Source organism: Acipenser ruthenus, chromosome 3 (genome assembly GCF_902713425.1).
Source record: "Acipenser ruthenus chromosome 3, fAciRut3.2 maternal haplotype, whole genome shotgun sequence".
Classification (NCBI taxonomy): domain Eukaryota; kingdom Metazoa; phylum Chordata; class Actinopteri; order Acipenseriformes; family Acipenseridae; genus Acipenser; species Acipenser ruthenus.
The window spans coordinates 105892770-105913924 of NC_081191.1; the positions used below are offsets into that span (position 1 = coordinate 105892770).

Consider the following 21155-nt stretch of genomic DNA (forward strand, 5'->3'; position numbering starts at 1 on the left):
TTTTGGTAATGCCTTAGCTTTAAAGACATTGGGTTGTGCAGATCTACCATTAGGTGGCACTATAGTATGAAGCGCTGCGGGTGATTCGGATCAGTGAACCTTTTGGTGAAACACTGGTTCACGGCTGAAATAGTAAAACGGTATAAATTGCACGCTACTTAGCGCTACTGTATTATGTGTATTTATATTATTAAATACCGTTGTTGTAATCAAAACCCTATGAAGATTAACCCAACACTCCTCGGCTTTGCCTCGGGAGGGGGCAAATGATAAACACGCTCCTATTTGTCAATAATTAAGATCATTCCAATAAACGGATTATTAAACTCACGTGCTGCCGCCCCGATTGGTTGCAAGCTAATTCAGGCGGCTTTATAATCCTGTAACCAGTCCTACTCTAGCAAGCGAGTATATCGGTTTCTTTAGTATAAATATACACTGTGCAGCTTGTGGGTTGGTGGCTGGCTTTGGCACGAAGGATGGGTATCATGGATTGTAAACTCCTTTTAGGGTGAGTTTGATGTGTTATAGTGTTTGGTTTGTTTATGTCTTTAATGGCTACGCGGTTTTAGATGCTTGCGTTATTACTATTATTATTATTATTATTATTATTATTATTATTATTATTTCTTACCAGACGCCCTTATCCATGGCGAATTACAATCATAAGCTAATACATTTCAAGTATCACAGTACAAGTAATAATACAATTAAGAGCAAGATAAATACAATGATTTTGCGTTGCTGTATTTCATTTCGATATGTTTTGTTCTTGCGTTGCCGTGTAAAGGTATGCAGTGTCTTGAGTACACCCGAGTTTGTGTAGGATACAGCGTGTGTCTGAATAACACTTCTTGCATGTATTTTTTTCATCCTCAGAGTTGTATTGTGTATGCTGTTACCTTTGGATGCGAAGGCGCAAGCGCCACCAGGTAAGTGGCGTTTATTTAATTGTTCCGTGGTCTTTTGTAGCTGCCACTTGACCTGCTTAAACGGGAAGTTTTGTCCGAAATGTTACGAGTTGTCTCTGCCCTAGCACGGTCTTGCTCTTTTAAAAGCGCACTGTATCTGCCGCATAACCAACGTTGTGTTCGTCATTAAAACCGGTTAGTTCTCTGAATAGTTATTGAACCACTGCAAGTGAGAGTACGTCTCTTGTCTCTTTGCCCGCAGGGACCTTTGTTAATGAGTGTCGGGACCGATACTTCTGGCTGACGACGAAAAGAAACTTCCTAATTGGAGGGAACTTTCGCTTCGATATCATTGGTAAATATGATTTGATCGGTAACAGGAACTTGTATTTGTAGGATGCCTCAACATACAATTAAGCCTTTTTTGTGTTTAGGTAACGACGGCATTCACCCTCTGGACGATAGATACGCCGCATCCTGTGGCTTTACCTACTCTGTTAATATCCCCGGCGACCTGATATTCAGGGCTTCTTTCTTTGCTTGTCACGTCTCCAGCAATGTGAGTCCTGTGCGGTCACACTTCACACGGCCAGCTCCGTATGTATGCCAGCATTATTACAAGCGACAGTGTCTCCTTGTAAACAAACTAATGGCTTTTCTCTCTTTAGAGTGATTCGGAGTTTAGCTTGAGGTTCCGTTTCGTTCGCATCGACCAGTTCAGCAGAGAGACTTACTACCCGTTCTCTATGACGTGCAGTACTACCAAGCAGTGGTACCCCCGCGAAATCGTCTGTGAAGAGAACTACATGGAGGTAAGACCTCTCCAGTCCTGGGTTTGACCTGTACTCCCACTAGCTATAATACATTGCCCACAATAATGCCTCACCCTTTGGTCCATTATCCTTCTGCAGATTCTTTTCTTTTTAAACTACCTTTTTGTGCCACTGTGGTACCAGTTAATAAAACAATACTCTAATTCAACCAATATTTCCCCATATCTTATTTTGTCAACATGTTGCAACTGAAACTGGTTTAGGACAGAATACCAAACACTAATTGAATTACAAGTATTGTAGAATTTATTTGGATTAGAAATCCAAATTGGTGTGCATTGCCTTTTTGCTTCCCATATTTGTGCATTTTATATTTACAGCATTAAACTGAAGGTGAATTATTGATTCTTTGTGCATTTGTTTGTTTCTCTAGTAACAATACACAATCTGGATGTGCAGTCCTCTACCAAACCCAGGCAACAACTGCAACCTGCCACTGTTGGTGTTGCTAAAATGCAGTGTCTGATTGTTTTACAGTTGTCCCTTGTACTCCTTCAGAAGCTTGTATCAAATTCTCAGTAGATTTCTTGCTGCATGGCTTAATTCTAGCTGGTTGTGACTTGAGCCCAGTACCTGTAACAGGGTTCCTCTTGGCTGATCTAGCCATCTACTTCTGTAAAGTGACGGGCTGCTAGATCGTCTTTAAGCTATAGGGAGGTCTGAACCTAAATGATTGTATAACGTTATCCCCTTGTCATCTTTAGATATCTGTAAGGAGAAATGTGCCAGTTATTGCTCAGGAGGGGATGGATACTGAAGACTGGCACGCTGCTCTCCCTGCAGTAAGTTTAAAAGCCACTCCTGTTTTGGTCTGAAGATGTTCATGCAGCATGGCAATTGTATAGGGTGCTTACAAGCTGCTATCCAGCTCGCAGTAGCATCTTGTTGGCTGCTGTGAGCAGGGCTATTGGCTTGTGTCTTTCTGCAACCTGTCCTATATTTCTAATTTAACAAAAGGTATAGCTCATCTTTTAATAACATGATGTCTGATGCTCATGCTGCCATATATATGAATGAGCATCAAATGTATCGCTCATATTGGGATAAAATGACATGTCTCTGTGCAGTGACTCTACTGTGCTGACCAACAATTGATATTTTACCATCTGAAGTTATGCTAGTCACAGGCTAGCGTGTGTGGCCACTGTTGGAAGCAGTACGCATGCTTTGCACCAGGTTTCGGATGTTGTCTTGTGGAATCCTGGCCCATTCCTCTTGTCATGCCTGGATAAGCATCTGCCTGTTCAGTGGTCTCCCGGGCCCTAGAAGCCACATGCTGCCCAAGTTCATCGCACAAATGTTTAATTGGGCTTGGGTCTGGGGAATAAGGCATGACTCTCCCATTGTGCAAGAAAGCTGTTGTGACATAAGCAACATGTGGCCATTCCTGCAAGACCATGCACGTTGGCCTATTAGGATGGGCTTGCAAGAAGGGCACCAAGTGAGGCCTTGGGACTTGATCAACGTATTGCTGTGGAGTCCTGTTTCCATCAATCCCTCACTAGCAGCGGAGTTCTGTAGCAACTAGACCATCACACTTGGACCTCCCCATCGATTGGTCTCTCGTGCACAACAGTGTCCTAATTAGGTGTATATTAAGTGCCTATGTTTCAGTCCTAGTTTGTCTTCTATGCAGGCTTGTGACTTGCTGCTACTCTATGCAAGTGTGAACTGTCTTAAGCTTCATAACTTGTCTAGCTAAAATCACTCCACACTTTCCCAGTCAACTTGGCTTCTTGCCTCCTACCCCAGTCCCATAAAACCAGACTAGCCCCTAGACCTTCTGACCAGCTGCTGTCTCTCCTGTGTTCCAGGCCCAGGAAGCTATCATGTCAGTGTGGCAGGTTGTGTTCCACAAGACCGGACAGCCAGCCAAATCCATGAATGCCTCCGTGGCCCAGTCTCGGGGCTACATGATCAACTCCACCTCCAGTAGGATCCTCTTCCGCTCGCCCTATAACATGCCGGAATCAGAAATGCTTACAGTAAGACCTCTCCAAAAGCACTATTAAAATATCGGGTTCTGTTTTTAGCAGAGTTCCATATTGCTCCATCGGTGTCTCCAAGCACACTTGTATTGCTTCTGTGCCTGAGTTCATGCTATGTTCTTCCAGGTTAATGGAATCCAAGTGGAAGCAATCCGGGCAACTGTCTTCTACAAGCAAAGGTGGATGCTGCTATTGGTGGACACTTCTGCTGCCTGTACCAAGAGTAAGATCTAAAGCTTGGCTATCTTGCCATGGTCCAGAGGCCATGTAAAACGACTGCCATGGTGTGGTCCTCTTTTTAACTGGACAATTACTAGTGCAGTTACTTCTACTAGGTTACAAAAGGAACATCTCTGCATGCTAGCACTACAGAATTCTACAAACAAGGGCCATGATCATGGCCATATTGATTGCCATCTGCTTGCACTTCCTTTTATACAGAAATTCCTAATGGATACAAGTTTTTAAATCCAACTGTCTTTTCCCTCCTAGATCTTGGCACTTTTGATGGTACACATTTGGCTTGGGTTGCACCCAGAGTCCTCACTCCACTGGTCCTGCATATAGAGAAGTTCCAGGACAAGGGTATTGCCATGGGTGTGGAGGGGAAGCTGCTTGACCTTGCCACTATCCGAAGACGGAACTATGAACTGAAAGTCAATGAGACTTTCATAGATATCTCTGTTCCTTATGGCGCGGAGGGTGGCTACCTGAAGGTAATGGGGGGGGGGGGGGGGTTTAGCTCTGGCGTTCCTTCACTGACAACCAGGCAGGTTCTGGATGTGTTGCAGACTCTCTCTACCCCCTAGATTGCGTGCCCTTGGTGTTTCTCTAGATGAGCACTTTGACAGTACACCTGCTTCTGATATCCCAGACAAGTTTAGCTGACCCTGAGTAAATCCTGGTTTTAATCTACACGTTGGCCAATGACCCTTCCTTTCCAGCCTTGGTTCTGCATGCTTTTAATGGAGTCCACCTCCTGCTTTACTCTTGTGACCATGCCCTTCTGTCTCTTCAGAGTCGTGTTATAAATAACCAGTACAACCGGATCTACGCCATTGACCTGTACCTTGAGCACCAGTGGGCAGATGACCAGTGGGAAGCGACCCAGCACCGTTCTTTCAAGCCAGTCCGCACCCCCTCTATTGCTGAGACCCCCTTTGTTGTCAACAGTGAGTACGCTGCCTGCTTTCCAGCATGGCATTTAATGGCCTTGCTGTGGTGCCAATGTGTAATGCAGTGGGGGACGTCCTGGACTAAAACACTAGCCCTGGCTTTAAATCTGTAATGCAAACCCTCCTCCATCTTAACCTCCTAAATGCCTGCGTTTGTAGATACCATCCCAGCAGAAAAGGTCTTCACAGTGACCCTTGGCATCTTCAACCCTGATGTTGAGCTGAAGAACTTCACCATCAATGGGGTTCCTCTGACCCTTCCTGAGGCCATCAACCAAGGCATTGTGCTAACTGAGGTCCAGCACCCCAATGGCACCAAGTCTTTTGTCCTGAAGGTCCCCTTCACCCACCCACTCATCCCACAAAAGGTAGGGATGAAAGCATGCCTATATGTTGATGGAACTCAAAGCTTAAGACCCAAGCTGTACCGGTCTATTCTCCAGTACAGTTGCTGACTGTTACTGCTTCTTTACACCATTTGTTGTTCTCTGGCAGTATATTGGCAATGGTGTGAGGGAGTTCACCTTGAATATCAACTACACCTTGAACATCATCCCTGAGAATGCGCCTTATTTCCACCCTGCAACCATTGTGTGTCAGGTTAAGGATGTCGGTAAGTATTGGGGCTGGGAAGTGTCCCTGAGCACTGATTGATTTAGACCACGGGTGTCAAACTCTGTTCCTGGCGGGCTACAGTGTTTTCTGGCTTTCGTTCCCCCTGAGCTCTCAATTATTTATTTCTTAGCAGATGCCCTTATCCAGGGCGACTTACAATCGTAAGCAAATACATTTCTTGTGTTACAGTACAAGTAATACAATAAGAGCAAATTACTTAATGGGTCTAATGATGATTAACCGGACACATTCAACACTTCTCTTCAGGCCTCAATGCTTCATAGGTAGTGTACCTTGAATCCAGTGCATTTCTAAAACCATCCACTGTAAAAGACCTTAATGTTTGATAATTCAACAAATTATCTCAATTGTTAATTGAGAGTTTTGGCATGAAGACCCTGCGACCCTCGGGCTGGAGTTGACATCCCTGGACTAGACCAAGTCTCTCAACCAAAGGATTGGTGCACTGGTTGTGTGCCCACCCAGGGAATTCCATCATGAAGATGTCTCCCCTTTTTTTCAATTGAGCTAGTTTGCAAGCTCTTGAAAGCCTCCTGAAAAATGTTTGCTGCTAGCATGCTGTCATCTTTCTTGGGATTTGCATACACCTCCCACACTAACAGACATGCACCCCTATTGGCACTTGCTGTTTGAGAGAAATGATGTTCATTAAAGCACTGCTGCCCAAAGAAGACTGCCAGCACTCTGCTGAAGCTTGAACTGTCGACGCCTGACCATTACTGAAGGTGTGGTTGGTAGTTTTTTATTGGCATACACTTCAGGCTCTTGACTCTTCTTTCCTCCCCAGTACTTCCTGTGATCAAGGGCTCTTGTACTGAAAAGAGCCTAGTCTTTGAAGTGACGCGTGGGAACATGGACCACCTCTGGGCCATGTACATTGAGAAACACCAGCTTACCTCTGAGCTGGCGGCTCAACGGGGCTACATCCTCACCAACCAGACCAAGTTTATTCTAGAGGTGCCGCTCTTCAGTATCGGCTGCATCTATGAGGTACACATTTCTGGGGGCCATTAGGAATGTACTTGGCAGAGTCTCCCTAGAGGCTGAACTGGGTGTTTTGTAGGATTACATTCTCGTTCTGGGTTTGAGACTTTTTCTTTTCCTTTGTTTAGGTGTGTGAGCAAACCTGAGCCTTGTTAAATCTGTAGTTCTCCCTGCATGACTAGGTTGGAAAGCCTGCCCCTCTGTTGGTGTGCCATCAAACTGGGATGTTTTTTTTCCCCGTGTCGCTTGTCTCCCTCTTTTCCAGGATATCTCTCTCCGAGGCCTCTTTGTTCGAGTAGAACTGACCCTAATCGATATTGGGACACTCGTGGCAGTGCTGTCCGCTGTACAGCGCTGTCAATTTCCTACCAAGCAGCTGTTGGGTAAGTAGTTCCCCAAAGTGGGCTTGACTTTCTGTCTTGGTGCTCTGCACCTCCCTGCTTCCATGCCTTGCCATTTTCTACACGTGTTGACTAAGCAATCTCTAACATATGCTTTAGCCGTATACCTGACTCCTCCTTCTCCATTGCTATAGAGAGTATTCCACTGATCACATATTGCTTGCAACAATCCGTAGTGCCACTTGCCCAACTTCTAAATGGTCTACCTGGCCTCTTGGTCTGCGGTCAGGTCTCTATGCATATTGGTGAAGGCTTCTACCAGTACGTGCACCACAGTGTGATCCTTTAGTATTCGGCAGGCTTTGTTTGACCTGAAGCAAAATTAATTCTACAGGGTTCCGCAGCACTTTTGGCCATAGCTGTAGGTATCGTCTCGAGGCTACTTGGTACACGATTTGGTGTGGCAATCTTGAACTGGTTCATGCAGCAAGTTCTCATGGAATGCTTCAACTTCACCCCATTCTCTTCAGTGTGCATGCCTAATGGTGTGATGACGGTGGTGGCTGTCACCATGGAGCCCATACCAGTAGTGGAACCCAGCAAGACCACCCTGCTGGATAAGACCTGCAAACCCAAAGAGTTTGACTCAACCAGGGCTCTCTTCACCTTCACTGTCAACACGTGTGGGACCAGGAGCAAGGTGGGTTTCCCGCATGGTGCTGTAGACTCGTGCAATAGCCCTTCATACAGGTCTTGTATTGGTGGACTGTACTAGATGCAATACGTATCCCTAAAAGTGCTGTGGACTAGCCTTGCATGTCTGCCCTAGTAAAGACTACAAGATTGCTTCCCCTTGAACTGTTTTTAAAATTGCATGTTTGACAAGTGACAACTCCTGTTTGTGTGTCTTTTTTTTAAATGTGCTATTGGCATACAGATTTCTTTCAAATGGGGCTGCTATTCTAATTTCTAGTAGTGGGTGGGGGTGCTTTGTACTAATGGCTTGATATGGCAATGTTTCAGATTGTGGAGAACTACCTGATCTATGAGAATGAGGTAGTGTATACCAGAGCTCTGTTCCCAGCCAATGCTCCAGTCATCACCAGGGACTCTGAATACAGGTGAGCATGAGGAGTCCTGCACTTCTAGAAGGCCTGAAATGGGCCTACACTGGCACCTCTTGATACTGACTTTTTAGACTTGGGGCATGCTGCCCAATAGATAATGGTATACTTCCTGTGAAGATTTGCCTCTGAAGGAACCATTTAACAAATTGCAAGTAGTGTACAGTAATGTGTTTCAACTGCATTTTAAAGACCTTGGTAGTCTTATCCAATACTACTGCAACGTGTCTCCCGTAGGCTGACCATCCGTTGCCGCTACCCCCTCAACGACACCATGAAATTGCTAGCTGAAAGGAAGGCTGTCCCTGCCCCCTACTCTAAAAAAAGTCTTGGATCCCTGGAGTTCTATCCTTACAGCTCTGAGCAGAGAGGTATGGCTTCTAGTGCCTAGTTTTAACTTGCCCGGTCCCGGGACAGTGTTGGTCAACTTTTATCCTGACTACCAGTATCGACCTACTACTATGACTCCATTTCTTGATTTCCCAGGCCCCAAAGCCAGAGACGTTCTGAATCTGAAGGCCCGTCTAGCAAGAGGTTGGTACCTGGTACACCCTTCATACCCACCTACCTTTTAATGGCCAGGTTCTGTAGTCTTTCATCCATAACCCACCAGGAATGGTGGCTGTACACATAATGCGCTTTAAAAGCATAGCAGTGATGGGCGCTCAGTCAACCTTTCTCCTTCCTGCCAGATGTGACCTTCTCCCAGTTCTATCGGGAGTTCCCAGTGTCCAAGTCTGGGCTGGAGCCCTTGTTCCTGGAGGTTGTGCTCCTCCACCACCAGAACCTGGCTGACCACCTCGTCCTGCGGGACTGCTGGGCCACAGAGACCCCTGAACTGGACGCCACCCCTCAATGGGACCTGGTCACTGACGGGTAAGGGGGTGGGGGTGACGAGAGTAAGCAGGCAGATGGTATTGAGCTGGAGTTTCATTGTCACTTATGCCAGCTTTTAGAATGTGTGCTTGGTAGAGGTCTAAACTTTTCTTGCTATGCTGTAGACTTGCATTGCATGATAACCTGGATGCCTAGATAGACGTGACCTGGCAAAGGCCTTTTCAGCATTGCAATGGGCTTTGGCTTCATGTACTTCTGCAATGAGTTGCATTTGCCTTGATTGGTGTTCATCTATATATGGTAAACACACACACCATGGCAGTTTCCCTCTGGTGGGAAGTGCATGTAGAACACACTTGGAAGTCTTTTGGAGGCTTCCTAATGTGCTAGGATTCAGTCGTTTCCTAAAATGACTACCTTTGTCCTGTACTTCACCCCTCGAGCTCCATGCCACGAAACCCAGTGTGCGATTGCCTCCAATGTCGTCTCCTCCTTTTCTGCAGCTGCCTGGTCAGTGGCGACTCCTACAAGACCCGGTTCCACCCAGTGTCTGCCAGCGCTCTCACCAAGAGCCCCCACCACCTCAAGAGGCTTGAGGTCCAGGCTCAGTCTGTTGCAAACCATGCCCTGTGGCAACAGGTTGGTAACTTTTTTCAGTGAGCTCAATCCGAGCCTTTTGATCTGCATTCTCACCCTCGGGTTAATACACGGCCATCTACTCTAGGTTTGGGGTGGGGGAGGAAAGCTCCCATGTCAAACGATAGTTTAAACCTCCATCTAGACCCTGAAGTAGCTCCCTATTTAAACTGGTGTGGAATGACTCCAAGGTCAGAAATGGGCAGTCCTGCTCTAGAAATGGCTTTCTATAGGCTGACATATTGGTTGGCTGTGTATGAGGCTGAACTAGGGCTCTAACACTGTCGTCTGACCTTTTTTGTGTTTTGCAGATGTACTTCCACTGTCTAGCTGTGGTTTGTGCTTCTGAGAAGGCAGGTGTCTGCAATGAGACCTGTATCGCTGGAGACAAGAGATCAGGTAGGGAGTAGTGGTTAGGGCTCTGGACTTTTGACCGGAGGGTTGTGGGTTCAATCCCCAGTGGGGGACACTGCTATTGTACCCTTGAGCAAGGTGCTTTACCTAGATTGCTCCAGTAAAAACCAACTGTAAAAAATGGGTAATTGTATGTGATATCTTGTAACAATTGTAAGTTGCCCTGGATAAGGACGTCTGCTAAGAAATAAATAGGCAGGGTGTATCTGACCTCTCCTGCAGTGGATATATGATACCCATTTGTATGTTCTATCGACTCCCAATTGCTCCTTTTTGGATCTAACTCTTTTGGGGTATGTCTTCCAGCCCGCAGTGTTGAGCTGGCTGACTCTGTCAAAGGCTATATTTCTGCTGGACCAGTCCAAATTGTACCCGAGGGGGAAGTTGCCAGTGTTCAAGCAGCCGGTAAGCAGTAAAGCACCAAGACGCTAATCCCCTGCCTGCCCTGTAACTGTGTTCCTTTGCATGGTGATGAAGGTTAGGAAACTGCTGCCATTTTGGCTTTTGCATGGGAAGCTTTGTGTATTGCACCAAAGGGGAATCTGGCGCCAAAAGGGCACCTGCAGGGGCTGTAGTTTTTCTAGACCTCTTCTGTTGCAAGTTTTAGCCAAACAAATGCTTGTCCCAGGCACGCTACATAATGTAACCAGTAGCTGTGCTTTCAAATGAAGCCCTCCAGGCTAACTAGCTCTGCCTCTTCTACCCAACACTTGCATCTCTTCCCCCAGTGCACACATTGGGTATTGTGTAGCTTCCTCAGGGTCCTAATGCTTGCCATTGTCTACTTTTCAGGTGCGACTCCTCCTCTGGTCCCCTATATTCCAGTCTTGGGAGTTGCAGTGGGAGTCCTTCTACTTGCTGTTGTAGTGTTTGCTGCCAAAGCTATGAGATGTTGGGTTTCTGTTTAATAAAAATCTTTGAATGTGAAATTGTCTCGTGTGTGTGGCTAGCTTTCACATTTGCATCGGTCAATGGATCTGAATTAACTGGGGTATTGGATGGCTAAAATGATGCCTGCAGTCTTATTCAGCTAACCTTTGAATGTCCTTTTTCAATAACTCTTTCCCATGAGAGGATTCTGCTGTTGCCTCACTAAATGATGCTTTAAACCTTTTGGTTTTCAGCCATGAAGTGAAGAGGGTTTGCAGTAAAACTTGTGTGACCCAAGCATTGGTTGAGGGTGACAAGATCTCTATCGGTAACCTAGACCTTTTTTTACATGCCTGTACGCCTTTTGCCATTTCAAGGGAACGGTATCATAGTGTAATGATTTGGTCCAGTTTACCAGTGTTCACAGGCAAGCCACGTTTTTGCAGTTTATAAATTGAATCAGTTTTTATTCCCCCCCTCGCAATCCGTACTAACATGTACTCCTAGGAGGAAGCATTGCCTTCCTAGTTAGTGGAGAGGCAAGTTGTAACCTGTTTTTAGAGCTAGCACTGACTGCTGTTGTGCAAATAAGATTCAATTCCATGACAATCCCCTAGAGCAGTGCTTCTCAACCCTGGTCCTGGGGACCCACTGTCCTGGTGTGTCTTGTTCCAACCGAGCTCTCAAGTACTTAATTGAACCCTTAAGAGCTCGGTTGGAACCAAAACGACCAGGGTTTAGAACCACTGCCCTAGAGAAAAGGAGGGGAGGAAAGCCAATGTGTCTTGGGAACCTGCTACTAGGACTGCTGTAATGGTTAATTATTAGTTCAAATCCAGGGAGGGGCTGTGTATTTTGTCTATCCATTCTACGAGGAACTACCGTTCCTCTCAAATGTACAAGTTAGAAAAACTTGTTTGAAACTACCAAGCATCTCTGTATAGCGCAAAGAGTTTAGCTGTTTTTGCCATGTAGCAGCGGCAAAACTAAATGATTTAGAATTCCCATCTGTACCAGTATCAAAAGTCTGAAACTTCCTTACAGCAAATGTGGGGGGAATAAAACCGTACATGCCTCTTGTACACAATGCGATAGAAGTCGTCAAACTAAGGTAACATTGTTATTCTTCCTCTTCTGTCTACTTCTTAAGGGTGTGTAGCGACTTTTTCAAACAGAAAAGCTAAATAACTGATTCCACATGTTGATCAACGTCAAAATAAACCAGAGAATGCAAGCGCTTTGATATCCACACCATTTATATGAAACCATTTGTTTTAAAACGGCACATCGCAGAAAAAAATACGTGGTGTGAACTTGCAACATGACGTTCTTGACGAGCACACGACCTTGGCCCACTGCGCAGTTGTTGAAATGCGTTTTATTTTTTAAGCTTGCATCCGAGCCTGACCAGCTTTTGCTGAAAGTTCTGCGCGATTCTAGGAATGTTCGATTTCCTGTTTGAAAATTTCTAGTTTCCTGTTTGTTTGGTAGATACCACAGCATGGAATTGTACACGAGTGGCATGTAGCTTCCTTGTCTAAATCTCTGATAAATTGTAGTTCCTCGTTAAATTAAAGATAAAGGGATTTATTTGGTAGAAATAAACAATTTAAACAAATACATAGGAGGCATAAATACATTTAGAAATAATTTAAATAAATGTAGAAATGAATACATAAATGTATAAATAGCAAGCTAGAAAATTACGTCATATTAATTGATTTGGCTGATGCGTTTATCCATAGCAACTGACATTTATATACCTATATACAAAGTACATGTCTCATGTAAATATATATATATAATATATATATATATACAGTGTGTGTGTGTGTATATATATATATATATAACATTTCTATTGCAAGTTGCCTAAAATTAATAGCGCATCAAAGAAAGTCACCAAGGTTGAAACATTTAATGGTAGCTACTGAGTCAACATTTACATTGTAACGTTTAAAACAGTCTTCTAAAATGTAACAAACAAGGGTCATTTAAATGTGTTGGCTGAAAAAAGTAACAAGCAGACAAAACTGATTAAAACAAAACAAGTTTGAATGACAAATTCGGCAACATTGTCGAGTTTTGTAAACATTTAAAACTTAGGCTGTGTTCATACAGTAATTATACGGACTGTGTTGCATAGCGTTACGCTGACTTTGAAAAACAAAATGGTAAAACCAGGGTTAAGTGCAAGTGACAAAACCGAAACTCTGTGTTTTTCTTTACACCCACTAAATTACATATGACGTTTTAAACCACTTCGTGCTACTTAAAGTTTACAAACGAGAGGTGGTCATTTCAGCCCATCTTGCTCGTTTGGTTGTTAGTAGCTTAGTGAGCGAAACAACCTATACAAACTAATCTGAACAAGAAGAAAACATATGTGATTTTTTTTTTTTTAATCCGTCTAGCATGTTGTGCGCTCGCAAGCACGCTCACGCACAAAATGATCTGGCCCGTGAGCAGAAAAATTCCAGTTGAAACCAGTAGATCTTATCAATTGGTCTCAACTGGAATGAACTGGTCTGTACTACTCACCAGTAAACGTATCAATTGGTCTCAACTGGTATGAACTACTCACAAGTAGACCTTATCAATGGGTCTCAACTGGTATGAACTGGTCTACACTACTCTCCAGTAGATCTCTACTGGTCTATGGTATATTAGTCCATTTCATCAATGGGTCCCAACTGGTATGAACTCTCCTGCACTACTCAGCAGTATCTCTACTGGTGAGTAGTGCAGCAGTAGATCTCTCAAATAAAGAGAACACTATGTAACACAATTTTTGTTCCTGGGTAGTAAGTGTTATTTCCTAATTGCTTATACCTCAAAAGTATAGAAAATGGCTATTATTCCCCACAAACTTTGCTTTTGTGACCAGGACAGTGATATTTTGAAATTTACCTATTTCCAATGAGAAAACGGGTGAATTTGTGTCTTTTTGTTCACATAAAGTCAGAAAAAAACAACATATGAATCCAAATTAACATGTATTTATACTAAAGTAATACAAAAATGACTACAAAAGATTTAGAAGTGAGTAGTTTTTCGAGATTTACGATTATACTGTAAATCACTTTCACGATTCAGCCCCCAAATATAGTCTCCCATCATGTTCTCGTTATACTGTCCTTCATTGACAGCTCATCCAGGAGCCTCAAAGCCGTGCTACTCCATAATGGTAACAAGTACCCGTCTCTTCCCCTGGCTCACTCGGTGCACCTCAAAGAGGATTACAACAGCATCAAGACCTTGCTGGACGCCTTGAAGTATCATGAGTATGGCTGGGACCCCCGGAAGGTGCTGATGCCACCACTGCACATCAAATTGGGCCTTATGAAACAATTTGTCAGAGCTCTAGATAAGGAGTCGGCAGCCTTCAAGTACCTTCAAGACTTCTTCCCTAAGCTGTCTGAGGCAAAGGTCAAAGCCGGTGTCTTCGTCAGACCACAGATAAAGAAGATCCTGGAGTGCAATGAATTCCCCAAGAAGCTCACTAGTAAGGAGAAAGCGGCTTGGAACAGCTTTGTCGCAGTGGTTCGGGGCTTCCTGGGCAATCACAAGGCCGAAAACTATGTGGAGCTGATTGAGACTCTGGTGAAGAACTACGGCACAATGGGCTGTAGGATGTCCCTCAAAGTCCATATCCTTGATGCTCATCTTGATAAATTCAAGGAGAACATGGGAGCGTACTCGCAGGAGCAAGGCGAGCGCTTCCACCAGGATATACTGGACTTTGAACGCCGCTACCAAGGACAGTATAACGGGAACATGATGGGAGACTACATTTGGGGGCTGATTCGTGAAAGTGATTTACAGTATAATCGTAAATCTCGAAAAACTACTCACTTCTAAATCTTTTGTAGTCATTTTTGTATTACTTTATTATTATTATTATTATTTATTTCTTAGCAGACGCCCTTATCCAGGGCGACTTACAATTGTTAGCAGATATCACATTATTTTTACATACAATTACCCATTTATACAGTTGGGTTTTTACTTTAGTATAAATACATGTTAATTTGGATTCATATGTTGTTTTTTTCTGACTTTATGTGAACGAAAAGACACACATTCGCCCGTTTTCTCATTGGAAATAGGTAAGTTTCAAAATATCACTGTCCTGGTCACAAAAGCAAAGTTTGTGGGGAATAATAGCCATTTTCTATACATTTGAGGCATCAGCTATTAGGAAATAACACTTACTACCCAGGAACCAAAAATAAATAAATACATTTTGTTACACGGTGTAATTGCAAGCTACTGATAGTAGCTAATTATAGTAGTATGTGTCTGCATCCACAATAATAGGCTCCTATTTGAGTATAAATATCTTACTCGTGTAAGCTTTTATTCAAAATTCTAAATTATAGCAAAATAATGTATTAGAAATGAATACAGTGTCTTACCTTAGCTACCTCTTTTTCAATGGAAGTTTAAAAAGAAAAGGACACTTAATTTCTGATATTATATTTGTTTAATTATGTTAAGAACAATAAGAAAGTACAAAATCTAGTCATTCCATTAATATTTTATAAAAACTGGTCACAGTTAAAAATATGAAAAAACAAACAGTATATATTATTTTACAATTCATTTACAATGGACTGATGAACAGGTTGCAGAATTGCTGGGTTTTTTTTAACATATCACAATAACATTGCATAGAAAACATATTACAATTTAAAATGTACCTTTTCTCTTAGTCTATGAGAGGTTAAAATAACAAACAAGTAAAAAATATGTAAATAAAAAAATACCAAAACAAGGTTCTACCAAGGTTCTTTTTCTATCACAAAATGTAATGGTAACTAATGAAATCTTCAGTCTGGATACCTAAAGAAATAAATGACAGGGAGCGTCTTAATATATCAGGGTAAGTGTACCCCCACCAGCACTTATTATCAGAGCTGAGTGGTCCCATAACTTCACAGATATCTGTGAGCATCTAGTGGAATTGATTCCTTGACATTTCACAGCTGTATTCTCTAACACTGCACTATCTGTAAGTATTGAGACAGTGAAGTCAAAATTTGTATTTTTGCAGTATACTCAAGCAATTTGGATTTCAGATGAAAAGATGAATATGAGGCAAAAGTACAGAATGTCACCTTTTATTTCTGGGTATTTCTGTGCATATATGTTTTACCATTTTAGAATAATAACACTTAAAATAAAAGGTGACGTTCTGTACTTTTGCCTCATATTCATCTTTTCATTTCAAATCCAAATTGCTCCAGTATACAGAAAAAAATACCAATTCTGACTTCACTGTCCCAATACTTACGATGGGCACTGTATATATGGGCTTAATTGGAACACACATGGACGACATGTGTAAACTAGATTTGGTGGGCTTACAGAATACATTTACCCTACACTTTTTAGTCCCTCTCATATACATTTGGAAATTTGCAAATATATGCAGTCTGACCAAAACAAATGAAAATACATTTACATACAATATCCGTTGCACTCGGTACAAGAAGTCGTGCTCGTTTGTATTCTGAACACATTGTAATATGATACCGGCAATGTCTTGTCTTTGCTCTATATCAAACATTTTTAAAAATATAGTAATCTCATTTTCAATGGTGGCATTGCTTCTAGCAATTTTTATTATTTCTCCCATTCTTTGCCCTGTTACTTTCATACTTTTGCCCATTTACAACCATTCTGCTGTAAACAACCAAAGTCGACGGTATCTCTTTACCAGCTTCTCTGAATAGTGTCTGCTCTTCCTGTCCTAAACTACTTTGTACATAGCCTGGACCCAGTAGTGTTATTCCATTGCTTGTATCAGAAGCCTGAAGTTCTGGATAATCTGTTAATTTTGTGCAGAACTCAGCAATGCTTGTTTTAATATTGTGGATCTCTTTAAATAATGGAATTGCTTTGTAAAGCAGAAATTTGTTAGCGACTTGTTTAGCTACACCTTTTGTACCTTTCACTAATTGTAATAATTTACCATTACCAGACTCAAAAACAAATGCTGAATGTGCCCACAGTGGACCCCAGAGTTTCACACTTTTTGCCAAATGAAGCAAAAGATGGACATTTGATGTCATGTTAGCTTCACCACATAATGATTGCAGCTTTACTACAAATTCGAGCAGGAGAATATCAGCATTATTCACATCTTGAGGTAAAATCGGAGATTGTAACGGAAGATAAATTGCTTCAACAAGAAGTGCAAAGTGCTTCAGATACCTCTCTGGCAGTATTCCTTTCAGACAGGGCAAACTATAAAATAGTAACCAATTTCTCCATTCAGATGCTTTCCAGTACTTTCGGTCTTTTACTGATCTTGGTAATCGTGCCATATTCTGCGGTGGTTTAATGCTAAGTAGTCTTGAATCTATGACAGCTAGACATGATGGTGAGCCTATATAACATTCTTCGTTTGCATACTGAAGCCACAGCTCTGTAAGTTGCCGTGTAACACCCAAGAGCACACAGTGCATGTAGTCTGGAGTAAAGCCCCAGACTATTCCAAAGTAGGGAAGATTAATTAAGGGAGAAGGACCTTTAACTCCGTTGTATATAATCCTTTCTCTTAATGCAGTTTTCATGTCATTCAGCATTCCCCTGTCTGTCCTATCTGCATACTCTACTTCTGAAACTGGGTATTTGACCTGCCCTGAAACCAACATACCAGGGTGATAGCACCAGCTGCAACCAAAGTATCCATTGTACTGTGTAGAATTTTGCATGGCAGGTCTTGCTACAGAATCTACACAGCAACAAATACCTACAATTTTACTTGTTACTATGGTCTTGTCCTTTTTCCTCCATTTTACACCTAATTCTGTAAGCATTTTGGCTTCTTCTACAAAATGCCCAAGAAATATATCCATATTTGGATGCCCCTTGCCAAACCACAAACCTGCTAAAATCAAATGTTTACCCCTTTCACTGGGAGGTAGTTCATTAATCATTATCTGAATAGGCCATATAGAGAAGGAAGATAAATTAAACACCAAACTACCATCACAATTGAAATTGTACGAAAAGTTTTCTGGTTTACTTAAAATTTTTCCAGGCTGTGATATCTGCCTATAACATTCGCCATCATAAATGTCACATATAGACTCACGGTTAGTCATTTTTCTGGACATTCTATACGACAACACATCAGTACCCTCCAGCTTTTCTAGTAAACATTGAATCTGAGGAGCAAGTGGTACACTTATAAAGAAATTTCCTTCATCCAAGTTGTCTAAGTTACAAACACTGTGACACTGGGGGCATTTTTTCTCTTTTCTTGAAATTCAGGTCTGGATTTGACCCCAACATATGTAAGGGATCATTTGAGAAACCAGGACCAGGACTTTCCACGTTTACCGCTGTTCCAGATGACATGTGTTCTTGATCACTGTCTGGTTCATCAAACTCATCAGGAAGGTCTTGAATATTTACTTCATAAGCCAGTTCTTCACTGTTGTGGCTGTAAGTTATGTCTTCTGTTCCAGAGTGTATCTGTAAAATATGTATTTTAAAAGAGTAAAATTAAAGTGTTGGCTTTATAAAGAATAATTTAGTTTTCACATAATAAGCGGCAGACCCAGACCCAGTTGCAGGTATGAGTCCCGGAGCAGCGGCAGCAGTTACCCCAGCTACACTATATTATGCATTACTGTTTGTTATATTCATGGTGTTTCTTACCGTAGAACAACTGCTGCCTGAGAGTCTGTCAGAATCTCCCACTAACTGTTCTATAGTTTCATCATTCTCAGTCTGTTAAATAAAGGCAGAATACATGTAATAACGTTATGTTTTTTGTTTGTTTTGTTTATTTTTTTTTGGGGGGGGGGGAGAACAGGATGTTATCACTAGAAAACATTACAGACAACTTGCAATCAATTTGAAATGTGAAATAAACTGCTACTCCTGTTTTATAACTCATGCAAAACTAATGAATGGATACTTACCAAAGGCACCTCTGATAAAGCAATATGATGTTTTCTTTCATGCAGCCACTGTGTTGAGCGCGGCCTGTAATATTCTACTCCAGGTTCTAAATATATTTTATATTTTGAAGGCCTTTCCATTTTTTAATTCTGCTGAAACATATACAATATTTTTGTTTACTTTCATTTAACAATTATGAATAACAAGAGAAAAAAACTATTAATTTATAATAAAAAATACTAAAAATATTACAAACAAAAGGGTATTAAGTTTTAATACACTATATACTTTGTTAAGTATTGTGATTAATTTTTGGTTTAACATACCTTTTGGAAGTTTCTCGAAACCGCTGGCTCCTCTTGTCTCTGTCGTCATTCCCCGTTGTCGGTTAATGGTTGTTACACGCGCGCTACTGATGCAGCTTTACAGTTGCAATAAAATTTGAACAGCTGCGCGAGAAGATTTGGAATTTTCAGACCGGTTCATCTTCGCTAAAGGCTAGAAGGTAAGTTATGTTACCTCTGTGTAATGGTATTTAAAAATAATGTAACTATTACTGTGAAAATTGTAATTTGACTTTTTTCTTGGTAATTTGGGGTGTTCGCTTTTGTCAGATACACTGAAGATGATGTACGTGCTGTCGTAGTCTTTTATTAGAGACTTCAATCCTGAAACGACTAAAGATTTTGACAGAAAGGAAATTTACCAGATTTACTGGACTGAAAGCCAACAAAAACTTCCAGAGGATAAGCATAAACTTAAGCAACATCTGGTTAGTTCTAATAACTATTATAAAGGACAAATTCTATTACTTGTCAGGTAAGGACGTTTTATCTTTTTTTATTTAGGGTGAATGGGACAACGAGGTTAAAAGTAAAAGTAGGCTAATAACATAATGACAACATAAAAAATAACTAGGATACTTGTGAAAAGAAAACACGTTTGGACAATTATTTTGATAAAGGATATTAATACAATTTCGAATGAATAACTTTTTGCAAAGATGGCATTCTATGTAAGAACTAGGCCATATTGAATTGTCTCATAAACATTTCCAGATGACGAGAAGGATTTAAAGAAACAAATTTCCAGTGGAAAACGAATCCATGTTCCCAAGGTTAACCATGATGAAGAAATCGAAGAAAATCAATGTTTTAAAAATCTGGATCTGGAAATCTCCGCAATGAAACATTCAATGGTAAGTATCTTAATATGTAAAAAAAAAACAAAAAAAAAAACATAAATAATAATAGTAATTAGAAACCCATATATTTATATTTGATCTGTAATGGTTTCTTGTATACTGTGCATTAGGTATTTATTATTTTATTTAATATGTGTTTTATCTGTAATGGTTTCTTGTAGGCGACAGTGCGTTTGTAAAACGCTGTGGTCCACTATGAAAGGCGCTCTATAAAATAAAGATCGATTGATATATTTCTAAATACATTTTAGCAGGAACAAAAAAGAAAAACCTTTCAGGCACAGAAGCAAACAATGTCGAAAATATTAGAAATAAAAAAGAAGGCAAGGAAAAGAAATCCTCTATTCAAAGAGCCGAAGCGGACGAAAAAGGATTATGGGGAGGAAATAGAACCCAGCAGCTCTGACGACTCGGACGTAGACCTGGTACCGTCCAAACTGTTTAAAGAAATGAAAGAAAAATATAATGCAACAGAAAAAAACTATGAAATCCTAAAAAAACAAAAGAGGAATATGGACGAAGAAATGTCACTGTTGAGAAAAGAAAATCAAACGCTAAATACTGAAAACAGAACCCTGAGGGACCTCAACATTAAGTTGCAGAGCAACTTGCTTAGCAGATTTCCAAGAGGTAAGAGTTATATTTATGTTTACAGTTTAATTTATTTCATGTAACCCTCCTATTTTGCTCAGAATTTAAGTACATCTGTTATGTTTTGGGTCATTGACATGATGCCATTGCAAAGTAGCTTATTTTATATAGTTGTTCAACATACTCTCTCCAGTTACCCACCAAAACGTTTTAATATGTACTCTTATTAGTCATACTTGAGCACATCAATAAAAAAAAAATGTACTCTTTATACTGCTTGGCCTTCTTGTACTTATAAATGTGCTGGGGTGTATTTACATGTACTTGGCCCCAGGTTTGTTTTCTAGTAACATGTTTTGTTCATTGTTTTGTTTTTCCAGAGTCAGAGCCCACAACATCTGAAAAACCTATTGCTGTCCATGAATTTCCAGCTTCAAAGGAATCGCAATATATTCCTTTTGATTGCATTGATAGAAAAGTAAGCTAAGCTTTACACGATATCCAATTACATAGAAGAAAGGACAAGCTTGTTTCTAAGATACTGAGGCAATACTATAATTCAAAATTAAACCCTGTACCAAGACTATTTGATGAAGTTGTTTATATTATGTAACAATCTATTAATATTTAAATGTTAAAACTGATGTTCTTTTACAAAATATTGTCCCTCTCTATAATTGTGTTGAAGGTG

General features: G+C 41.2%; 1 protein-coding gene across 1 annotated transcript; it reads left to right on the forward strand.

Annotated features, from left to right (window-relative positions):
• The first annotated feature begins 386 nt into the window (after positions 1-386).
• Positions 387-10808, forward strand: LOC131730459 (uncharacterized). The gene is made up of 23 exons (XM_059020508.1): positions 387-511; positions 880-932; positions 1174-1266; positions 1346-1470; positions 1580-1723; positions 2449-2526; positions 3559-3729; positions 3859-3955; positions 4225-4448; positions 4751-4904; positions 5067-5275; positions 5403-5520; positions 6331-6533; positions 6793-6910; positions 7399-7568; positions 7892-7989; positions 8230-8363; positions 8479-8526; positions 8685-8868; positions 9333-9468; positions 9777-9864; positions 10186-10284; positions 10672-10808. The coding sequence occupies exons 1-23, from the start codon at positions 480-482 to the stop codon at positions 10785-10787; spliced, it is 2892 nt and encodes a 963-aa protein (XP_058876491.1). The 5' UTR covers positions 387-479; the 3' UTR covers positions 10788-10808.
• The last annotated feature ends 10347 nt before the right edge of the window (positions 10809-21155 follow it).

What these genes read in the sequence shown, in the direction of transcription:
- LOC131730459 (XM_059020508.1), top strand. Translation starts at nt 480, where the DNA reads ATGGGTATCATGGATTGTAAACTCCTTTTAGG. An exon ending in GTATCGGCTGCATCTATGAG is followed by an intron (nt 6,534 to 6,792) that starts GTACACATTTCT and finishes CCTCTTTTCCAG; the next exon opens with GATATCTCTCTCCGAGGCCT. An exon ending in ACCAGGGACTCTGAATACAG is followed by an intron (nt 7,990 to 8,229) that starts GTGAGCATGAGG and finishes TGTCTCCCGTAG; the next exon opens with GCTGACCATCCGTTGCCGCT.